We start from the raw sequence: 23,601 nt of genomic DNA, 5'->3' as shown, positions 1-23,601 counted from the left end.
TTTGCGTCGGCTTTTTAAAATTGAAGGGTAAGGGGTGGCTAGGTGGCTAGGTGGCGCAGTGTATAGAGCACCGTCCCTGGAGTCAGGATTATCTGAATTCAAATCCGGCTGCAGACACTTAATAATGACCTAGCTGTGTGCCCCATTTGCCTTGCAAAATCCTAAAAACATAAAATAAAACTGAAGGGTAGCAGGTACCAAGTTTTTGTTATACATCCTTTGGAAGTATGAGAGCAGGGGGCTGAGATGAGACAAACCTTGGCAGCTTTGATTATCTTTCAAAAAATTTTTTTAGTTTTCCCTATTACTGTTTGTGTAATATCTAGGCTTTTGTTTTGGATTTCATCTTGTAGGTACCAAGGCCCCACAACTGACCTCAATCCTGGATCCCTCGCATGCTCTCAGCTTCAGAATTATGATCCCGACCGAGCATTGACGGATTATATCAGCCGGTTAGAAGCACTGCAGAGGAGACTTGGAAATGTCCAGTCAGGTAGACTCAGCAGGGTGACATGACTAACCAGAACCAGGAAAGCCAAATTCATCTAAGTTTAGCTCCAGAAGAGACCTTGGAGGCCTAGAGAGGAGGAAACAGAGGCTAGGGCCAAGAGTGGGGCTGGGGGACCAGGGGAGAGGAGCCCAGAGTTTGGTGATTCCAAGGCTGGAGCCCCATCTACACTGCAGTAGCTTGAATTTAGAGAAGAGCTAGAATAACTCTTGGCAGTGAACTCAGTCCATGAAGGACAAAAAAGAATAGAAATAAATTACTTCTGTAGAACATTCTATAATGTGTGAATTTCAGTTATAAAATAGTAATATGCACATGCCAGCATTGGAATCTGTGTCCATGCAGCTTAGTGCAGGGCAGTGTTCTCCAAGGTGACCCTGTCCTAACACAACCATATCTCCCTTATATTCCCCCTTACCAGCGTTGAGCTGGTCATTGATCCCTCAGGACCACACTGAAAAGGGTACCTTCCCTGTAGCTCACCCTCCTTGACCTCCAGGATCCCTTGTGCCTTTGTCAGGATCTTCTAGGGATGCATTTGCTGACTCTCCCCTCCCCATGAGTTACTAGGGTGAGCCGTTGTGGATAGACTGCAGTCTGCATCCCAGATCTCTGTATCCTCCAGCCCTCTTCCAGTCTTTCTTGTGCCTATATTTAAAGGGCCACCACCAGCCTTCTAGAGAGCCAGGCTCCCAAGTTCTTACATTATCTTCAGCTCTGCACTCTCCCTTAAACCCCATTGCCAGCCCATGTGTCAAATCTCCCAGTCTGCCCCCTTCTCTTCAGTTCAGACTCCCCACCTCATCTCCCCACTCTCTAATCCATCGTCCACTCCACTGTAGATCAGAACAGCTGTTGTTGGTCCATACATCCTTGGCTATTGATGGGCTCCTTCCCTGAATCTCTTATTTTTATCTTTCTTCCCATTTCTTACTACTTTTCTTCCTGTTCCATCCTTGTAAGCCTGTCCTCTTTTTCACTTGATATCCATCAGAAAACATTAAGTTATTTCAGTGCCCTCAATATGGAAGAAACAAAAGGACAGTCCCAGCGTCTGTGACACACACACACACACACACACACACATACACACATACACACATAAATGAGAATATCTGGCAAAATTCTGAGTTTATACTTCAGAAACCCAGAGAACTGGGGAAGATAGCACTTTCCAGAAATGAGGAGTAGGGATAGGCAAAGGGGAAATGGTGACATGAGAGAAGGCAGTTGAGGACTGGTGGGCACCAGTATGGTATTCAGATGGACATGTCCTAGGGACAAAAGGGGCTGAATAGAGGTGGCTGAACAAGCCCTTCTTGGAATAACCCTCTGAGCACATAAAACTAATATATGAGATTACCAAGGAACCCCATTTCTGCTCAGAGGTGAAGAATTGCTGGTGTAGGGGAAGAACAGCTAGGTTGGACAGAGGATGAGGAGCCTGGGCAAGCCGAAGCAGACAGTTGGCATCCATTAAGAAGAGTGCTAGTAGAGGAGCAGCTGTTGCTGCAGAAACCCTGTACCCAGCCAAGCTGCCTTGCCCTTTCCAACCAGAGAAATGGGGGGTTTACCAAAGTAAAAGAAAAATTGGGAAATACTCCTCTCCTGGGTATATCCACTCTTAGTATTTTCTGGGTCTGCGTCATCAGTATTTGCCTTTACTCAGAGTTCCTAGAAAGCAGAAATTCTACCTCTTGACAAATCTTTGTTCTTTTTTAAGCTTAGGTTCTAGCAACATTGAAACATTATATGGATTATTAAGGGTCAGATGTTTGTCAGCATATAAAACTATGAGAAGACCCTCCACTAAAACACATCTCCATTCACTAGAGACTTTAATAAATCCAGAGACTGAGTTCCTTCAGATGTCCAAGGCTATCGGAAGCCAGGACTTTCCAGCTCTTAAGCGGGGCATTCAACTAAACCAGATATTAGGTGGTATGGCCAATAGAGCACTGGAGCTTCCTGAACTTGTGACTCTGGAAAAATCCCTGAACCCGTTTCCCCACTAGTAACCCAAGGATAACAGTACTGACTTCCCAGGGTTATTATTAAAGCATCGTCCAAGAACCACCGCAGCACTTGGCAGTGTCCACTTTGAGACTGTTGGCCTATGTTTCCAGCTTCCCAACCAGCCTTTTTTTCTTTCTCAGGGTCAACAACTTCCTACAGTCCGTTCCATGCCGGCATGAGAAGATAATCCTCTGAATCAGTTGCAGCGACTTTAATCACCTTTTGTAAATTGATGCATCTTTTGTGCGTTTTTGTATTGTGTATATTTATTGGGACCAACATGAACACGGCTATTGATTGTATACAATTCCCTTGCCATCACATCTAAGCAAACTGGAATTTCTGTATATAAGCATTGTGTGTTCATGCACAACAATCACTAAATGACATGTATATTTGTGGAATGCTAATTTAAATGATTAACTTATGGAAGACTTATGTATTTATCAAAAGGATTAAGAGATGACACTTTTGCATATTACTCCTAATGAATGTGTAGCTTGAAGTGTCCTGTGCTTTTACTGCAAGACAACTGAAGTTACATGATTCTGCCCTAATATATTTGCTACTGGCAGTACAGACAGAAACACTCACATGTAGAGACCTATTTTTGTAATGGTAGACGTTTTGAATTTTATGGGGGTATTTTGTCAAAGTACTGAAATAAAAAAAAAAAACCTTCATTTTAATCACTGGTGTATTTTTTAAGCTATTTAACTGTTAAGAGTGACTTTTATTCTCATCCAGAAACTCATTATTTATTTACTTCAAGTAGTTTGTAGAGGATTTGATAGACCAGGCAAGAAAGCCATAGTAGCTACTCTCCTTGAACTTTACTGTGGTGCCAAGACCACAGAAGTCAACCCTCCTCCAAGTTCTCTGGGAAGTGAACTTCAGGCAAGATAGCCTACAAAAGAGCAAATGAATGTGGCTTTTTTTATATGATTATTTTTTACATGATTTATACATTTGTACATTAAAAATTAGATGATCTAATTAAAATCTACAGACAAATTAAATTCTCTTCTTCCCACTCAGTATGAATAAAATACTCTGAATAAACTCATTGTTTTATCCAAAATTATTTTAATGTGAGAAATTAACAGTAGAACTTGAATTACATTTGATAAGTTCAACATGAGTCCTGAAAACTATTTTACCTAAGAACATTACTGGGACACACATGATATTTCAAGGAGGGAATATTTTCAGCCTTACCTAGTAAGAACAAATTCTGCACTCAAATACACAGTATCGGTATAGTCACATACATGCTCACTCTCTCATACACAGACATACCCATACAGACACAATCCTAGTATAAAGTTTCAAGTTAGAACAAATACATTAATCTGTGTCAATTTAACTTTACAGTTTTGATATTTAGTTCGCTCTTTCCCTCAGTCAAAAGAGATCAATCTTCGTTTATTGGATTATTGCAAGTAATTTGACTAAATAAATAATGATCAGGCTTAAAATCCCAGGGGACACAAAACTGCAGTCTATCTATCTCTACTAGAACTAGGGGGAGGGCAGTGGGGAGGAGGTTGGGATTGGGTAGGGGATGCAGGTGTTCTGTCTGATCCAGGTAAAGGAGGAAGAAACTAATCCTATTCAAAATATTAACAACCAAATCTCTGGTACCAATCAAATTTCGGGCACCCTTTTCTCTCCCAGAAATCCGGAGAGATTCTGCTGAAGCAGGTAAGTATAGGCTCCTGAGAGTGTATAGCTTCTTTTGAGACTGTCAGTGGAAGATGTTGGGAGTCCTATCATCCATGAATTATTAAGTATAAAAATTAACTGTAAAAATATTTAGATATAATTTTTAAAGTAAAGATTTTAGTTTGTTATAGTTTAAGAGCAATGAACATAGTCTTTAAAAAAAAGTCAAAAAGCTTATCAAACCATGGTTGGAATTGTCATTTCCTAGTGACAATATGTAGGAAATGGATTATTTTGGAGAACTCTATTCTCACAGGTAACAGGGGTCTGACTAAAGCATGAACTAACTCTTAATTTAAATGCAGCACTTAATTTTTAAAAATTTTATCAATTGGTCATCAAAGGAGTAAGCCTAAATATATCCCTAGAATGTTAATCTTCATAGTCCAGGGCAGATTTCCCAGTTGGAATAATATACACATCATTTCCTCAAAATTTATACTAGAAAACTGCCCTTAAAAATAATTTGTTTAGAGAGATAGATCTTTCTCAGCCTAATTTTAGAATGTTTCAATGAGCTTGACTCCAGTAATGTACTCATGACAATCTGAAGAATGTCACTAAAATCACGTAAACAAAAAATTATAGCACAGAGATTCATATATTAGTTTTCTTTTAAAATTGCACACCCAAAAACCCCAATACATATTAAAGTCATTTTGTAAATTAGTACAAATGCTGTATAGCTCACAAAACTACAAGCATGTTTTCCCAGTCTTGGTTTTCCATGTTCTTCGTTTGTATCTGATTATTGGGTTATCTGGGGTGTGAATCATGGTTGTATAATTCACAGTAGGAAAATATCCATTAACAAGATCAAATTCATATAAACGAAGTAGAGTGGACCAAAGTGTCTTAATCTGAACATACGCAAAGTTTTCGCCAATACATCGATGCCGACCTAAAAGAGGAAAGCAACAAGATGAGGATGTGTGGATTAAAATACTTTCATGTCTAAGTTGTTAGTTTGTGGAAATCAGTTCAAACAACACAGACACTGCCCTCAAGGAGTTGATATTCTACTTAAAAATAGCATGTACACAAGCCAACACAAGATATACAGAGGAATCAAACAACCAAAGTAAATGGCAGTTGACTAGAAGATCATGGAGAACCAGGTGCTTCTGCCATTTGCTAGGTCTCCTCCACGGACATGAGTATAAAGAATAGGGGGCTGCACCAAATGAACCACTTTCGTGAGATGGGCTAAAGGTGACAAGTGTTAAGACATTTCATGGAGATGACCCACTACATGACTAAAGGTATGAAGCTTGGTGCTTAAGGGTAGCAAAGGAATACACACACTCAAATGAAATAACTCACAAAAATACAGGAAGTAGGGAAGGAGCCTTCTACTCCCCCTTTACAAAGAAGGAAGCAGAGATTCTGAGTAGTCAACCTAAACAAGATCAACATTGAGTCACAGAGGAAACCAGGTCCTCTTTGAGAGCCAGGAGAGAGGGAGGGAGCATTCAAATGAAGGTTAAATCTGTTAGTCATGGAAAATGTGGGTAGAGGGGAAGTTTGGACATGACAGGTTAATGACAAGCTATTACAAGGTCTGGGCCATTAACAAGTGATGGGAAAGAAAAGTGTTGAGAAGGCCATTGGCAATGGAAAAAGCTACACTCATCATGGTTTCAGCATGTTGCCTAAAAGCAAAGGGAGAGAGTACAAGATGGAGCCTGGGGAGACACACATTATTAGGAACCAGGTGAAGAGTTGTGTGCAAATGAACAATCAGGAGAGGAGTGCCCAATAACCATGAGAGGACACTGAATGTTAGCACTGGTCCTCTCTTCTCCTTATTCAGGGACAGAGCCTGGGCCAAGAGTCTGACAGGAATGGCCAAGCGAGTAGGCAGTACTAGAATAAAGGAAGGGAGGCTGAGTCCTGCAACATCCCAAGGAGACAGCAGCTTTTCTTCTCAAATCTATGCATGTTTGTAAGCATGAAGCCGCCAGGGAGCACCAGAGGGGGAGAGGCTGGGAAGGGGGAGCCAAGAGGAGAGACCAGAGGGACCTCCTTTTCATAAGAGGCTGCTATAGCCAAGCAACCCTGAAATAATAACTTGGGCCTCTTGCCAACTCAGTACTTTCTATTGATGGAAGCTTTAAATGTCCACCCCTCTTGCTCCACTGAAATTTTTTCTGAAGTTTAATATAGGTTTTTGATCTTAAGAGTCAAATTTTCACTGAGACAAAGTATGAACGTAAAGGTAGCCCAGGAATAAGTCTTTTGCATTCATGCTGAACTTGAAAGGCAGGAAGACCTAAGAACATATTCAGCCTCTGACATTTACTAGATATGTGACCCCAGACAAGACACTTAACCCATGTATATAAGGAACATAGGAGCACCTAACTCCTCAGGGTTGTAGTGAAGACCAAATTAGATAATATAAAATGCTTTGCCCCTTAAAGGATTAAGTAAATATTATTACAATCAGTGTTGTCCTTACAATACAAAACCTGCTGTAAAAGGGGGATGTTTAGCATTTGCAAACTATGAAAATCCCCAAAATCTTGCTTATTAACATTAATTTCTTTTTTTTAAAGGTTTTTGCAAGGCAAATGGGGTTAAGTGGCTTGCCCAAGGCCACACAGCTAGGTAATTATTAAGTGTCTGAGACCGGATTTGAACCCAGGTACTCCTGACTCCAGGGCCAGTGCTTTAGGTGCTTTATCCACTACACCACCTAGCTGCCCCTAACATTAATGTCAAAAGACTGGGTTTACTCTCCTTTTATAACAGTTATATAATAGCTGTTTGTATAACAACTTTAAAACATTTTATGGAAGAAAAAAAATGTTTAAAATGTTTGCTCAATATTCTAAGGATGATTAAGTGTGAAGACTCTTGTTTCTCCACATCAAGCCAATTCCACAGGATCCCTGATGAAAAAGCTCCCCACCTCCAGAAAGATAACTGATCCACTCTTGACTGCAGACTGAAGCAGATTTTTTTCCACTCTTAATTTTATTGTTTTGTTTGCTTTCTTTTGCAACATGGAAATGTTTTGCATTATCTCACATATATAATTGATGTCAAATTGCTGAAATAACTGGGAATTGATGAACAAAATTTTGTATCCAAATTTTTAAAAATTGTTAAAAAAAAGTTTACAATTAGTAAATTTTTTTAAAATATTTTTTAAAAAAACTTCTCATTAACAACACTTTTTATGAAGAAACTCAAGTTTAAAGTCAGAATAACTGCTTCCCAATAACTTAACAATTAGTTGGTTAACATTCAATTAACCAAACATTTGGAGTGGAGATGTTTAAATAGAAATATTATTTTCATGAGGTTAAAATATAAACATACAAAATTTCCTAACCAAAGGAGGATGATCCTAGAAGAAATGTTGATCGATGATGAAATAGAAGAGGTACAGTGAGATAAAACTATCCAAAACAACTTAAAATTCATAACTCAAGGTGTGACTTTAGGACATAATGTGACATATATGTATATACTTTGAAGAATTTCAGTGACTGCACTCAAAAGCTCTAAACAATAAAACAACTGAAAGTGATGAGAGTGTTTTCAAAAACAAAATTCTGACCAACTCCCCATGGAAATAAGAACAGTAGAGTTATCTGAAGGAGCCGATATGGCTGAACTCCAATTTTTAAAGCATGTACAAAAAAGATGGGAAAAGTAATCACATAACCAAGAACAAACTTGTTTGGAAAAACAGACAAGACTATATCAAGGAGGGGCAGCTAGGTGGCACAGTGGATAAAGCACCGGCCCTGGAGTCAAGAGTACCTGGGTTCAAATCCGGCCTCAGACACTTAACAATTTAATTACCTAGCTGTGTGGCCTTGGACAAGCCACTTAACCCCGTTTGCCTTGCAAAAACTTCTAAAAAAAAAAAAAGAATATATCAAGGGAAATGATGAGAGGGGAAGAGGGAATAATACTTCTTGACCTTCAACTGTATTATAAAGCCAAAAGGAGTCATAACTATCTGACATTGGTTAAAGAGTAGACTAGATGAGAGATACACAAAGAGAACTCAATAATCCAGTGTCTAATTAAGTAAAAAACATCAGTTGACCAGGAAAAACTCTTTATCTGATTTAAAAAAAAACCACCACTGAGAAAACTGGAAAGCAGTCAGGTAGAAACCTTACAACCACATTTCACAACATATTCTAAATGGAAATATTACCTTAATATTTAAGGTCACACTATAGAGAAATCAGAAGAGGAAACAGTTCATGCATCTCTCACAGGTGTATATATATAACAGATGTATTCCAAAGGGAAAGAGGCAGTTAAAAGGATAAAATATAACTTGGATGACTTAAAACTGAAATGTTTCTGCACATACAACATTAATGCATCTAAATTAAGAGAGGAAATAGCTGAATGGGGAAAAAGGATTTTATATCAAATTTCCCTAAGAAGGGTTTGTATCCAAGATATATGAAGAATTATTTTATATACAATATACATTTCTAATTACTAAATGATCAAAGGATATGAATTAAATACTTGTCAAAAAAGATTACAAGGTGGCAGAGTGGATAGAGCACCGGCACTGTAGTCAGGAGGACCTGAATTTAAATCTGGCCTCAGACATTTAATAATTACCTAGCTGTTAGGGGTGGCTAGGTGGTGCAGTGGATAGAGCACCAGTCCTGGAGTCAGGAGTACCTGAGTTCAAATCCGGCCTCAGACACTTAATAATTACCTAGCTGTGTGGCCTTGGGCAAGCCACTTAACCTCATTACCTTGCAAAAAAAAAGCCTAAAAATAAATAAAAATAAAAAAAATAATAACCTAGCTGGGTAACATCGGGCAACTTACTTAACCCCTTTTACCTTAAATAAATGAAAATTTTAAAAATTACAAAGTATTCACAACCATATAAAAAAATTCTCCAAATCACTAATAAAAGAAATAAAAATTTAAAGAATTTAAGGTTTTACTTCACACTCTGCAAACTGAAAAAAATGACAAGTTTCTGATAGAGCGGTCATGGAATGATAGTCACACTAATATGCTGCTAGTGCAGTTGTGAAATATTGAAACCATTTTGGAAAGCAATTGAAATTATGGTAAAAATACTAAACTGTCCATAGTCTTTGAATTAGATACCATCCCTAAGTTATACCCCAAGAAAACCATCTGTAAGAAAAGTTCCCATCTACTCCAAATTATTTATAGCAGAATTTTTTGTGATAGCTAAGAAATGAAAACAAAATAGATACTCATCAACGGAGGAATGGCTAAACAAATTGTGGTACAGGAATGTAATGGATTGCTATTATACAGTAAGAAATGATAGATGTGATGCATTACAGAGAAGCAAGGAAAGATCTCTATGAACTGATGCAGAATGAAGTCAGCAGAGGCAAGAAAACAATATACATAATACCTACAACAATATAAATGGAAAAAAATGGCACCTAAAAAAATGAGAAGAAATACAACAGGACTTGATTGAAGAGATGGGATGAACATCCCCAACCCACCCCATTGTGGAAGTAAGTTTACAATTCATTAGACTTTTTTTCACTGTATCAATCAGTTGCATCCATTTTTCTTCCTCTCTAAAAAACTACTATTTATCATATGTGATAGCTCCCTAGAAAGGGAAAGGGAAGAGATACCAGAGTAACTATGATGACAGAAGAAACAAAATATCAATAAACTTTAGTTTAAAAATATAACTAGGAAATATTGAACAAAATAAAAACATAGTAACATGCATATAAAAATAAGCCTGCAGTCAACTCACCAGCTCCAAATGGCACATATGCAAACTTCTCACCCAATGCAGGATTATCCTGCAAGTATCGATCAGGATTAAAGTCCAAGCGTTCTATCCAAGAGTCTTTAAGTCTATGATTAACAGTAGGAGAGACACACACCTGATGACCGGGAGGAATTGTATAGCCTGCAACAGTCTACAATTTAAAGGAACACAATACATTTTCTTTAAGAGACTCAAATATATTGCAAATTAATTGAAATCAACCCCATAAAAGAAGTGAGCACCAATATATAATTGTAAATCATAAAAATCTAGCTAGGTGACAGGTGGTTTACAAATACACCATTTTATCATAAACTTACATTACATTACATGATTAGGTAGATCTTCTCCGAGTGGCAATTACTGCTAAGAAAGTTCTCAATTAGGTATCACTTTCACTGGGGTCTTGTGTTTTCTAGAATAGTGTGTCCTGCCTATAAAAATCGGCCTAGGCAGAGAAAGGGCAGTTCAGCAAATGAAGACAAGGTCCAAATCTTGCCTCCCCAGCTTGCTCAGGGTCTTCCCTCTGCCACATGGACTGCGCCTGCACAGTGTTTGCATCTCCCCATCAGGCCAGGAGTTCCAGGGCAGAGGTTGTCTTGCTCCTTTCTTTGCATCCTCAGCACACAGCAGATGCTTAGAGCTTGTTAATGAGCCTGACTCTCCCTGGGTGCCCTGAACAAGCTCCTCCGCCTCTCGGGATCTCTGTAAAATGAGGGAGCTGGTCTAGGTCTCTGATAGCTAATCCTTTCCAAGTATTTGTTTTTAAAATCTTAAAATTCACTAGAAATACTCACCTGCGGAGTTTTGGCCAATCTCATCATAGTCATTATAGGAGGTCTAAGTCTTAATGTTTCTTTTAAACATCGATCTAACATATGTAGATCTTTGAGCTAAAAAGAGAAAAACCTGTGAGCTGCTTTATTAACAACAATTATTACAAGTAAAATTTCACTAATCAAACCCTCCAGGACATTTTTCTGCTTTATTATTGTATTTGATAATCTGCATTATCCTCAGAGGCATCTCAAGGGCCAAGGAAGCACCTGCTACTGTCAAGAGAGGTTGGCTCTACAGGGACACGACCAGTCAGGCCATGCTAGCTGGAGAACCATGCTCTGTGGGCAAGAGAATGTAAGTCCTGGCTTCCAATCCTGGTTCTCTACTTTCTTCAAAACCTGAGCAAGTCACAGAACCTTCCCATGCTCTTTCAGCCAGTTCCTCCAGTTATCATCTATTCCCAACAAGGGACTGGGGATTTTTAAGGAGTCTATGAAGACAGAGCCATACACGAGCCACAGTGAACAACTTCCTGTCCTGGATCCTGGCAGCTAAGAATTTGAAGCAGAGGCAAAGGGGAAACATACAATTGGAATGTTCAAAGGAAGGCATAGTTAGCACTGAAGCTAGATGATGGGATCTCAAGACAGCATTCACATTTCCCTTATGTTCATTCTCAGTTTTCAGGTAAAGTGGAAAACATATGCCATTTCAATGGCACAAACTCCTTCTACATGACTTAATTTTAAGAGGTAGGACACTTGAAAACAGGAAGTTAACTAGGCTTAGAATTTTATTAGAAATAGTAGAAAATGCAACTACAAGGGAAGTCTCAAATCTAGTAACTAACCACTCACCTCCAAAACTGCCCTTTGAGACACTACTGAGGATTTTTATTGGAAACCAAAAGTCAAACAAACCTGATCATAATTTAAAGGAGGTAAATCTTCTCCACAGACATTTTGCTGTTCTAAGAAACATTTTTCCTGGAGTGTTTTATCTCTGGCCAAAAAGAAACCCATCCAAGCGCTTGTGGTGGAGGACGTGTGCTGCCCCGCTAAGAGAAGCCCAATCAGCATTCCAGCAACTTCATCATCTGTCAGAGACCGCCCATCCCTGCAGAAGTCAACCAGACAAACTGAGGCCCAGAAACAGTCCCACAGACACCTTTGAATGGCAGTAAGATTTTCAAGGCAATGGAGATGTCATGAGGTTTATTTTCTTTAAGATCACAATTCATTAACGTTCACATTTCCCTGGAGAAAACAGTAGAAAGGTGAAGGACACAGGAACTTCTTTTAACAAAGACATACTTCCTCAGTGTTCAACTCTTCAATTCCTTATTTTTCACATTAATTGGGAGACATTTAGCTAAAATAACTTAATACAACTTTAATGCCCATAAATCAGCTAAAAATAAACTTGTGCCAGTCAGAGGACAGAAATATAAAACATTAAGCAAAATTATGAAGTAATTTACTTTGGTTCAGGCAAGATGTCTACCTCTAGTTTTCACTTACTTGTAAGTAGACTCTAGTAAAGTTTGGAGAATATCATCAATTTTTTCTTCTGACTTCCTACGCTTCTGGATTGCCTTATAGAAAATGTTTTTGATTGCTCTATGTGCTCGGTCCCGGCGCCTAGAATTCAGAAATTATGAATTATGCAAAAAGTTAGAAATAATTAAAAATTACTTTTCATTTCCTTAGTTTTAACAAAATTCCAGTTACAAAGGATCCACTTTAAAATGAATCTAAATGCCTAACCTAAGAGACATAGTGGCTTTGGCATTTATTTGTTTTATTAAGCATCCTCTCTTATTACTAAACACCCCCTTCCATTGTGAATGAAAATAAACATGGCTTTTTTAAAGAGAATTTTAACTGAAACACAGATAGCTTGATAAGGAGGCAGGCAGCATGAGTCCACCTCTAACAGCTTTGCTCCTGCTTTCCATGGCTCCTCATTCCTCTGTCATTTCCACTTCTCCATTTCTCCTCTTCTCCGCTCTTTCCCTCTCTCTAAAATCAGAATTCTTCTCTTCCACCTCCCCCAGAGGGGTTAATAAGAAGGACAAACCCTATTCTAGTTTCTCCCTACCTCAGAACCTACCCCAAACCCTGAACAATGAACCAACATAGTGGATAGTTTCTCCAGGCCCAACACTGCATTAAATATCTCAGAGTGAAGAATTAAAGTTAACAAACTCAACAAGTAAGTTAGGTAAAAGAGAAAGATACTTCCAGCAGGGCTAACTTTGAAGTCAAAATCAATTAGGTATATTCAAGACTGATCCAATTGGAGCAGGAGGTTCATGGAGGGTGGGAAACGACTACAAAAGTATGCTGGGATCAGAGATGGTTTCAACAAAATAGACCCCATCCTGTTAAAAAAAAAAATGGGAGATCACTGAAGATTTCTGATACTCTGTTAACTGACATTCAAATGCTCAATTTGTCACTTAATACTCATGTGCCCTCAGGCAAGTAATTCCCTTAATTATTCCATGCCTCATTTTCCTCACCTGTAAAATTAAAGGTATGATCTTTTAAAAAGACCTTTAAAATCCCTTCCAATTCTAAATCAATAACCTTATAATACAGTCCAAAAATTAATCTGGAAGAAACTATAGCCTGGGGAACCAATTAATTAGGATTAATCAATTAAATCTGGATAAGAATAGGAGGCTGAAAGCAATGGAATTGCAAACATAGTATAAAAAGAAAAACAAAAAACATCAATGATGGGATGTAGGGAAAAAAAGTCAAGGATGACTTCTAATCTCAAAAGACATTCCTAGCATTTTGCAGAAATGCAGCTTTTTCTCCTGATTTTCTCCATCATTCATAAAGCACCTACAGTAAGGAAGCAGTCCTTGTACTGGAACTACTGAAGCTTATACTCTATCACAAGGCACAATGATTAAAACACTAAGCCTAAAGTAGCTGGGTGACCCCAGGACAGTCACCTCACTTAACTGCCTCAGTTTCCTCATCTGGTAAAATGAAGATAACAGCCCCTACCTCACAGGGTGGTTGAGGGTCACTAGATAGCTATGTGTAGCTTCAAGTGCTATGTACATCCAAGAATATTATCTTATGGTTACCACTACTTTTTTACAAAAAAGAAAGACATGGAATTACCACAAAGTAATTTTGGCAGGTGATTGGAAGACTAGGAAAAGTATCCCCTAGAGAATGGCACTTGAACCATTTCTGGAAGGAAACAAGGGATATCAGGAGATATGAGAAGGGGGCCCAGTCAGAGAATTTACTTGTAGGGCAGGGAGGTTGAGGCCAAATGATAAAGAGCAGTGTAGATTTTCTTTCAGAGACAATGGAGGGAGGGCAGGATGAGTCACAATGTTGGCTGGCCAGGCCTGCACCTGAGCAGAAGTCCTTTGGCAGATGTGTATGATGGACTGGAACAGGGAGTAACAGAGATGAGGCCAAGAGACCAGCTGGGTGGCTACTAAAGGAGTCCATCCAGATAAGAGGGGAGAAGAGTCAAAACAAAGGTAGTGACTGTGTGAGTAGAGAGTAAGCATTCAAAAACAATTTCAAGTTGAAACTATAAGATTTGGTATTTGAAAAGATCTGTCGGAAAAAGTGTAATGAGCTAAGAATAATGCCAAGGTTACATACCTGAGTGACTGGAAAAATGGTATAGTCAACAAAAATATGGCAATTTAGAAAAGTAATAATAAAAGTAATTTTTAAAATGAGTTTAGTTGTTGTGCGCTCAGCTACGGTTTGTGCTCTGGGCCAGCGTCGGTGCAGCCACCTCTGGCCATGGCTACCATGCTGTGCGGGCTGACATGAAGGAGAACTAATAAATTAGTACCAGCTTTGGGATGCTTGGGCTCCAGACCAAAGCACAGCCTCCCAAGACTTGCCTTATGATTACGGTGCATTGGAACCTCATATCAATGCACAAATCATGCAGTTGCATCACAGCATACATCATGCCACTTATGTGAATAACCTGAATGCTACAGAAGACAAATATAAAGAGGCCTTGGCAAAAGGTGATGTTACTTCTCAGGTATCCCTTCAGCCTGCATTGCAGTTCAATGGTGGTGGTCATATCAATCACACTATTTTCTGGACAAACCTTTGACCAAATGGTGGAGGAGAACCCAAAGGGGAATCGCTGGAACCATCAACCGTGATACTGGTTCTTTTGAGAAATTTAAGGAGAAGTTGACAGCTGTGTCAGTTGGTGTTCAAGGTTCAGGTTGGGGTTGGTTTGGCTTCAATAAGGAGCAAAAACGGCTACAGATCGCTGCTTGTTCTAATCAGGATCCTTTGCAAGGAACTAACTACAGGTCTTATTCCTCTATTGGGAATTGATGTGTTGGGAACATGCTTATTATCTTCAGTATAAAAATGCTACACCTGATTACCTAAAAGCAATCTGGAATGTAATTAATTGGGAGAATGTGACTGAAAGATATTTGACTTGTAAAAAGTAAAGTGGTGACATATTCACTGTTTAAACATTTGCTCTTGTTGAAGCTGTTTTTGTAGTGTATGGCACTGTAATTTGTCAACTCTTGTTACCTGTTAAAATATGTGCTCTTAAGCAAATTGTTTAATGCCGTGAAAGAGTTCTTATTTTTCAAAACTTTTTGGTTTTGTGCAATAAGTATGCATAATAACTTAGGTATTGAGTGTGGGTCTTGTGAATGTTTCAGTTAGCCTATGTGCTTAATGAGCAGCATGACTTGTCATGATTAAAACAAAAATAAGCACAGTCCACTTACTTTCCTTCTTAAGATAATTGCTTCTAGGGAGGTCTTTAATCCTGTGGTATAGTAATTATAATACAATCAATTCTCCACTTTGAATAACAGTGATGTCAAATGAAGGAGGGGAAGGAGGGAAAAGAGAATTTGAAATTTGAAATTAAAAAAGCAAATCTTAAAAATTTTACATGTAATTGGTAAATGTTTAATGGAATAAATAAAAATATATTTAAAAAATAAAAAAAAATAAAATGAGTTTGGTTAAGATACATTCAATTTGAACTATTAACAGGTGGTTGGTAATAAAGTACTGGAAATCAAGAGAGACAAGAAATGGATGTTTAGATTTAAGAATTGCATGAAGAGCAATAATTAAAACCACCGAGTATGAAAAAAAGAGAAGACCCCCCCAAACAGGAGTATACACTCATACATCTAAGGCCAATGCCAATGACAGTTATACTAAAAAAATAGCATTGATGTAGTGCTTTAAGATTTGCAAAGCACTTTTTCACATCTCCTTTAATCCTCACTACAATCCTGGAAGGGAGGTACCATTTTTATCTTCATTTCACAGAGGAAGCACCTGAGGCAAACAGATAACTGAACTGGGTCACAAACCAGAATGAGATAAATTTTAAACTCAGATCTTCCTGAGTCCAGGGCCAACAGGAAGCTGCCTAACTCTCTTTTCAATGAGCTCAATAGTTAAAGGAGCCCTGTGGTCATTTTTAATATTGGAAGTAAGCACCCCCTAATTGGTTTCATAAATCTGGCCTTCATTTGTCAGTTTTTTCTGAAAGCAAGGCATACCAATCCTACAGAAAATGACATGACAGGAGAAGCAGTGTGGGCCTGCAAACATGAAAGCTTGAATTCACCTTCTGCCCCAGCACCCATACCCCAGAAGTCCCTTCTCAGAATCCCAAACCCTCAAAAACTCCAAGTTAGGGATGCTCATCTACATCAGTAGAGGAAATTTCACACTGGGAGTCCCCAAAAGCAACAACAAAGCACCACCAAAATTCTAAGTCAGATGAACCAGGTTGTGTTGTAAGTACCTGAAACTAGGCAAAGGCAGCCAACCTGGCAAAAGCCAGGCAGCGTGGCTGAAGCCACCATCCAGGTCTGCATAAAGCTGAGCCACTTTTTCATTCAGCTGGCTTCTGATCTCTTTCCCATGTAAGCAATGGCTCGCTGTGAGAATGATAAGCTCAGAAAGGGCTTCAAACAAATCTGAGGAAGAGACAAAGAATCCAGCTTGAGGTACTCCTCTTCAGAGCCTCTCCTGAGATATCCCCTGCCAGGGTTCTGAATCTGGACCTGGCCTTTTCATTAGAGGACATTCAGAAATGAAGATGAACATTGTTTCTGTTTTTATACACACACACACACACACACACACACACACACACACACACACATACAAACATACATAGCAGGGACCTCACTAGGAAAAAAATTAAAAAAAAAAAAAGAAAATATTTCCAGCATCATTTGTAATTTTTCTAGCTAAGATGGAAAACTCACTTATATGAATTCTACTTTCCTCAATGTATAATTACACTCCGAAGCAGAATTTGAATGCTCAATTTAAAATTTTGTAATTATAGGAAAAGTAAAATTGGTTTCCTATTTTGCAAAAAAAATCTTAGTGACTTCTACATTCATTTCTATCTCAAATTTTATGAAATTTTAAATCATAAAACTTGACATTTAGCCTTACTCATTTACCTGAGCTAATAAACTGTGAACATATTACTTTAAGTAGCCAAATCCAAGAAGCCATAAAATTTTCTACTTAAGATATTTAAGTCTATACTTATCATTTTATTTCCATTCCAATCACAATTTCTATTTCAAAGAATTGGGGGATAGAGGAGCTAGAAAGAAGATATCAAGAAATTAAGATGATGCCAAAACAGATACCAAAAAAAGTTTCCCCTCTAAAAAGCAAAAATCTCTATTATTGGAAATTTAAAGTTCAGGCAATAATAATAGAATCCATTTTTAAAATTTTGCTTACTTTTTTCTCCACTTTCTCCCCAGCTTTCAAAGTAGTCCTTTGTTTCTTGTTCAATTATTGAAACATGTTGCTTAAAATGGGCTATATTAAGGCCAGTTTTTAACATTTTCTTTTGTTCCAAGAATACCTTCAAAAAATGAATTAAATATTTAAAGACCTAGAAGGAATACATTTTTAAAATTATATGAAATCTACTTAATATATCTCACAGAAATCCAGATTCTAAAAAAAAGATAAAAAAAAAAAACTATACCATGTATGTCATGGAACACTACTATTCTATTAGAAACCAGGAGGGATGGTGAATTCAGGGAAGCCTGGAAGGATTTGCATGAATTGATGCTGAGCAAGATGAGCAGAACCAGAAAAACACTGTACACCCTAACAGCAACATGGGGGTGATGATCAACCTTGATGGACTTGCTCATTCCAGCAACTATCAGGGACAATTTTGGGCTATCTGTGATGGAGAATACCATCTATATCCTGGGAAAGAATTGTGGAGAGTTTGAACACAGACCAAAGACTATTACCTTTAATTTAGGAAAAAAAAAAAACGTTATCTTATATAATTTTGCTATTTCTTATGTTATTTTTCTTCCTTAAGGATGTGATTTCTCTCATCACATTCAACTTAGATCAGTGCATACTATGGAAACAATGTAAAGATTAACTGACTGCCTTCTTGGGGGGGGGGCAAGATTAGGGGGAAAATAAAATCTTTCTTTAAAAAAAAAAAACTATACCAAAATTAGCAATCTACAAACTTAAATAAACTGCAAAACAGGTGCCCTTCCCCCATCTCTTAGCATCCAATGCCTTCAAGTTGCCTTCTGTCTTAAATATCTCCCCTCAAAGAAGTACTCCATGCTTCAACCTTATTCCCTTCAGTACCACAGTCAAAAAACAAGACGATCAAACCCTTCAAATTTTCCACTGATTCAGTATGGTCATTCTGTACCCATTTGCCTTCTTTGTCCCCTGACACACATCCCTCTCCCCAAACCCTACTAACTCAAGGTTAGTAATTAGTAGCAACTATTAAAAGATAATTCTGCACTAGAAAACTAGGTCAGATTCCTTAATAACATCAATAAGCAGTTTGAGAATGATTGCCATTGCTGATGCCATCACCACTTTAACTCTTTTGGCGCAGGAGCATGTTATGTTGAAAAATACAGTATTTACTGCAAGTTTTATTTGTTATTTACTTCTTTTAGATTCATTTATAGGGTAGTTAGGAAAAAACTCACATAAACTACAACTATAATTATCCCTTGTGAAATTCATTATTTTGGCCTGAATTTGGCCCCCAAAATATCCAGCACTGGGATGAAAGAGGAAAAAAAAAAAAACTTTGCAGCACCAAAAGAGTTAATTGGCATTCTAGGTTAAAACATTTAACTCCTATCAATTCCTAAAAAGTAACACGTACTGGGTTCGGCACATCATACGCAACTCCTTTTCCAAAGACCGGCGTGGTGAGCTGACTGTAAACGTCTTCTGCATTCAGATCTTCATTCTTACTGTTGAAGAGCAGGGCAGCAGCATCACTGCCAAGGAGGTAGGTGAACTTTTTGCCCACCATTGTGAAGCTAAATACTGGGCCATACTGGGAAGGAAGAGAGTATATAAGACAATGTGATTAAGGGGAATCAGAAACAAAATATTCAATTTTTCTAGACTATAAGAACAGAAGGCATCTCAGAAATCATCTAGTCCAATCATTACTTGAAATACAAAATCCATCTACAACTACCCTGACAAGTCATAGCCAGCCTCCATGTGTAGCCCTTTGTAACAAGAAGCTCACTATTAAGGTAACTTAGTCCACTTTTAGACAAGTCTAATGATTAAGAAGTGTTCCCTTATATTGTACCATAATTTTGTCTTTCCATAATTTACACCCAATGGACCTGTGGCCTAAGTGGGAACAAATGACTCTCAAGTCTCCTCATTACCCTTTGGTCCTGGGAACCCTTCCTTCCCTGATTGGAGTGATCAATGGCCCTGGAGAACTCCTTCAAGACCCTGGTCTCATCAAGTATTAGTCAGGTGGTAGCAGGTTTTCATCATGTCACATCTCCAGTCCCATTTTTCAGTTTCTTTATTATTTAAATCTCCCCCATTAGACTGTGAGCTCCTCAAAGGCCAGGACTGCCCTTTGCCTTTCTCTGTACCAAGCTTAATGCTAACTGGCACGTAAGTAGAAACTTGATGGTTACTGACTGACCTTAAAGGGAGAAAGGGACCCTCCCCTTCCCCTAATCCATCCAAACTGGGAACTTGTTTTAAGATGGTACCTTTTGACACTGTCCTAGAAAGCCCAGTCCCCAGGATGACTTCCAGAGGGAGGGGTTTCCTACCATCTATCTGCACTCAGGTCGAGTGGAGGTCGGTATAGTTTCAGAGATTAAGGAATAAAGAGGGAAATACTGTATATATCATAAAGGAAAAGTATGTGAAAGAACAGACACTGAAAATAGGGGGAAAATATGTTATCAAATTGTTGGTGGAGCTGTGAACTCATCCAACCTTTCTGGAGAGAAATTTGGAACTACACCCAAAGGTCAACAAAAATGTGCAAATCCTTTGATCCAGCAATACCACTACTCAGTCTATACCCTGAAGAGATGATGAAAAAGGGTTAAAAACATCACTTGTACAAAAATATTCATAGCAGCCCTGTTTGTGGTGGCAAAGAATTGGAAATCAAGTAAATGTCCTTCAATTGGGGAATGGCTTAGCAAACTGTGGTAGATATTATGTCATGGAATACTATTGTTCTATTAGAAACCAGGAGGGATGGGAATTCAGGGAAGCCTGGTGGGATTTTCATGAACTGATGCTGAGTGAGTTGAGCAGAACCAGAAAAACATTGCAAACCCCAACAGCAACATGGGGCTATGATCAACCTTGATGGACTCGCTCAACAATCAGGGACAATTTGGGACTTGTCTGCAATGGAGAATACCATCTGTATCTAGAGAAAGAACTGTGGAGTTTGAACAAAGACCAAGGACTATTACCTTAAATTTAGGAAAAAAAACTGCTATCTTACAGTCTGATGTTGCTATCTCTTATACTTTATGCTTTTTCCTTAAGGATATGATTTCTCTCTCATCACATTCAATTTGGATCAATGTATACCATAGAAACAATGTAAAGACTGACAAATTGCCTTCTGTGGTGGGGGGGGGAGGGAAGTAAGATTAGGGGGGAAAATTGTAAAACTCAAAATAAAAAAATACATACATTATCAAGAATCTTGGGAGGAATGAATAAGGGAAAACTTAGGAAAGCTCATCTAAATTTTATTAATACACAAAGTAGATTTGGCTTGACTCAAATAATGGACTTACCTTCTCATATGCATTTTCTAAAAACTCAATAGGACTTTTCCCAAATGCTATTGCATGTCCAAGAAAAGGAATAGGAGAGAAAATGTAGGGAGGGCTTTTCTGAAAGAGAAAAAAAAAAAAAGAGTAATTTATTTTTAGATCCATTTACAACAAATGCAGTTTCAAAAAATTCAATGTAAAACCAAAACTTTAAAAAATAATACCAAGGATGGGAGCATTATGAAAGTAATGTAAAAAATAGCAAAACAAGGGGAAGTGAGGTGGTGCAGTGGATAAAGCACTGGTCCTAGTATCAGGAGGACCTGAGTTCAAATCTAAACTCAAAAACTTCATTGCCTAGCTATTGGGCAAGACAATTCCATTGCTTTAAAGAAAAAAAGAAAGAATAGCTAAGCATCATATGTTGCATAGTAGCTGTTATAAAGACACAAAGTTCAGAATGGAACAGCACTGTGGTTTCTGACTCTGAACACAGCTGAGGATGCTGCAAAAACTGCCACCAATAAAGAAGGACAAATTTTCAGAGTCAGGAAGCAACAAAAAGGGGGAGGGTTGCAGTGTTATGTATTCTTGCCTCCATTTCTTCTAATACTCTCAACTTCAGTTTCCAGACTATTAGTAAATGGTGGGACAGGAAGGAAGAAAAATAAAAGTAATATACCTATCAGTGAACAAGGAACATTAAAAGCTAAGCAAAAAAAGGGAGGCAGGATGAAAAGAAACTTTAATATGAATTTTGCTTTAACCTGAACTCTGACAATTAACCATAAATAATCCTTCTGAGGGTGCCAAATGAGACCATTAGCATTAGTTTCCTGGAAATCAAGTTTATAATCAATGGTGAAGAAAAAGTCCACACCCCCCTCCCCTCTCTTCCATTGCCCTTCTGCAACCCAAGTACCATCCCAGGTTCTCTAGCCTTAGTTCACGCGCACACGTGCCAACTTCTGCTTCTCTCTACTCAGGAGCCATCCCTGGAGGCCTCTACCTTCTGAACAATGGCGTGGCCTGCTGTTCTCCCCTTCTGACTGTGCCATCCACCTACACCCCCCAAAAGATTCCAGTCTACAAAGAGAAATGACTGGTAGCTATAAATTCTGCCTCCTTATCCCTATCCTTAAGACTCTTGCTTCCCTCAGATACTAATTTTCTGTCTTTTCTTCCTTCCTGTTTCCCGTCCTGGTCTCCTATCTTTCTCCTCCCTTCCACTTTGTTCTCTTCCTCTCTCATCCTTCCATTTCTCAGTCTCCTTCCCTCTTCTTGTCCTTCTCAATTTGTCATCCTCCCTCTTCTTCCTCTCATCCTCCTCTATTTGTGTCCCTCCCTCTTCTCCTCTATTTCTCTTATGTCTCAATCTCTCCCCTCTTTCTCCTTCTTCTCCTCTGCTTCTCCTGTCCCTCCCTCTTCCTCCTCTCCTCCATTTCTCTTCCTCTCCTTTTCCTCTGCCTCCCCTTCTTCTTCCTCTCCCCCTCTTCTTCCTCTCCTCTTCTTCCTCACCCCTCTTCTTCCTCACCCCTCTTCTTCCTCTCCCCCTCTTCTCCCTCTCGCCCCTCTCCTTCCTCTCCCCTCTCCCTCCTCTCTCCCCCCCTCTTCCTCCTCTCTTCCTCCCCCTCCCCTCCCCTCCCCGGCCCCCAGGCCCCGCGGCCGGAGCCCGCCAGGTCCCGCCCAACGCCCCGGCCGTACCCCGGCTCCGGCGGGCGGCTGCCGGGGGCCGCGGCGCAGCAGGTAGGCCAGGCCCAGCGCGCACACGCAGGCGGCCAGCAGGGCCCACAGGCGGCCGCCGCCCTCCGGCGCGCCGAGCAGCGCCATCCCCGCCGCGGCCGCCGCCGCCGAGCCCGCGGTGCCCGCCGCCACCGCCCCGCGCAGGGTCCCGGAGGCCGGGGCCGCCATCCCGCCGCGCACAGGGCCCGAGCCCGAGCGGAGCGGAGCGCGGAGCGGAGCGGCACAGCGGAGCGGAGCGCGGCTGGGCGGGCGGGAGGGAGGGAGGGAGGGAGGGACGGAGGGAGGGAGGACAGCCCGAGCCGGCGGCGGCGCGGGGGCCGCTCACCCGCCCTACATGGCCCGGCCCCGCCCCCGGCCCGCCCCGGCCCCGCCCCCGGGCGCTCGCGCCACGCTACGTCACCCGGGCAGGGGGTGGGCCCAGGCCCCGCCCCCGCGGCTCGCGCCACGCTACGTCACCGGGCGGGGGCGGGGCTCGGCTCAGGCCCCGCCTCCGCGCCCGCCCCGGGACGCGGCGCACCCTCCGAGCGCGTGTCCCTACGCCGCCGCCGGCGAGGAGGTCGGGGCGCCCCGCGGGGCGCCGGAGCCGCGTGGGGGCCGGGGCGACGGCCCGCGAGTCCGCGGCTCTGAGGCGCGCTCGCGGAAAGCCCCGGAAGGGCGCGGGGCGCCGCCGAGGAACTACTTTTGGCGGGGGAGGGGAGAGCCGGCCGGCGGAGCCATCCGCGGAGGCGGCGGGGGCGGGCGCCGCCGCGCTGATTGCCGGAGCCGCGGCTGAGGTGATGTCGGCCTATGGCGCGTCACGGCCGCCGCGAGGCGCGGGGGGCGGGGCCGGGCTCCCCGGAGGTGGGCACGAGGCCGCGCCCGGGCCCTGCCCCGAGTGGCGGGCAGAGCCGGGGCCGCGGCGCTGCCACCCGGGCGGCCTGCGGGGCTGCGGGGGAGGAGCAG

At 40.7% G+C, this 23,601-nt stretch overlaps 2 protein-coding genes, 1 long non-coding RNA gene and 1 pseudogene across 3 annotated transcripts in view; 3 read left to right on the top strand and 1 right to left on the bottom strand.

Moving 5' to 3' along the window:
• AKAP9 (A-kinase anchoring protein 9) overlaps positions 1-3,213 on the top strand; it is a 173,428-nt gene extending 170,215 nt beyond the window's left edge. The window contains 2 exon segments of the mRNA XM_074192845.1: positions 354-493; positions 2,665-3,213. Coding sequence (XP_074048946.1) covers positions 354-493; positions 2,665-2,711 — 187 coding nt within the window. The 3' untranslated portion in view covers positions 2,712-3,213.
• A 377-nt stretch (positions 3,214-3,590) lies between these two features.
• On the bottom strand, positions 3,591-22,827 carry CYP51A1 (cytochrome P450 family 51 subfamily A member 1). Its single transcript, XM_074192844.1, has 10 exons — positions 22,621-22,827; positions 20,938-21,036; positions 19,011-19,187; positions 17,576-17,702; positions 16,611-16,785; positions 12,323-12,442; positions 11,723-11,918; positions 10,820-10,915; positions 10,005-10,173; positions 3,591-5,150 (listed from the first exon to the last, which is right to left on the bottom strand). Exons 1-10 carry the CDS (start codon positions 22,825-22,827, stop codon positions 4,945-4,947), a joined length of 1,572 nt encoding a protein of 523 aa, XP_074048945.1. The 3' UTR covers positions 3,591-4,944.
• On the top strand, positions 14,340-15,279 carry LOC141492510 (superoxide dismutase [Mn], mitochondrial pseudogene; annotated as a pseudogene).
• Positions 19,007-23,601, top strand: part of LOC141492513 (uncharacterized) — a 41,275-nt gene continuing 36,680 nt past the window's right edge. The window contains exons 1-2 of the long non-coding RNA XR_012469943.1: positions 19,007-19,139; positions 21,903-22,021. This is a non-coding gene — a long non-coding RNA (uncharacterized LOC141492513). The remainder of the gene's footprint in view (positions 19,140-21,902; positions 22,022-23,601) is intronic.

The sequence above is a fragment of the Macrotis lagotis genome, chromosome 7 (assembly GCF_037893015.1).
Source record: "Macrotis lagotis isolate mMagLag1 chromosome 7, bilby.v1.9.chrom.fasta, whole genome shotgun sequence".
NCBI classification, from domain to species: domain Eukaryota; kingdom Metazoa; phylum Chordata; class Mammalia; order Peramelemorphia; family Peramelidae; genus Macrotis; species Macrotis lagotis.
The sequence above is the reverse complement of the archived record's forward strand: the minus strand, read 5'-3'. Positions and strand labels throughout refer to the sequence as shown.

What these genes read in the sequence shown, in the direction of transcription:
- CYP51A1 (XM_074192844.1), bottom strand. Translation starts at nt 22,827, where the DNA reads ATGGCGGCCCCGGCCTCCGGGACCCTGCGCGGGGCGGTGGCGGCGGGC. An exon ending in TAGAAAATGCATATGAGAAG is followed by an intron (nt 19,188 to 20,937) that starts GTAAGTCCATTA and finishes CTTCCTTCCCAG; the next exon opens with TATGGCCCAGTATTTAGCTT. An exon ending in CTCCTTTAAATTATGATCAG is followed by an intron (nt 10,916 to 11,722) that starts GTTTGTTTGACT and finishes TTCTCTTTTTAG; the next exon opens with CTCAAAGATCTACATATGTT.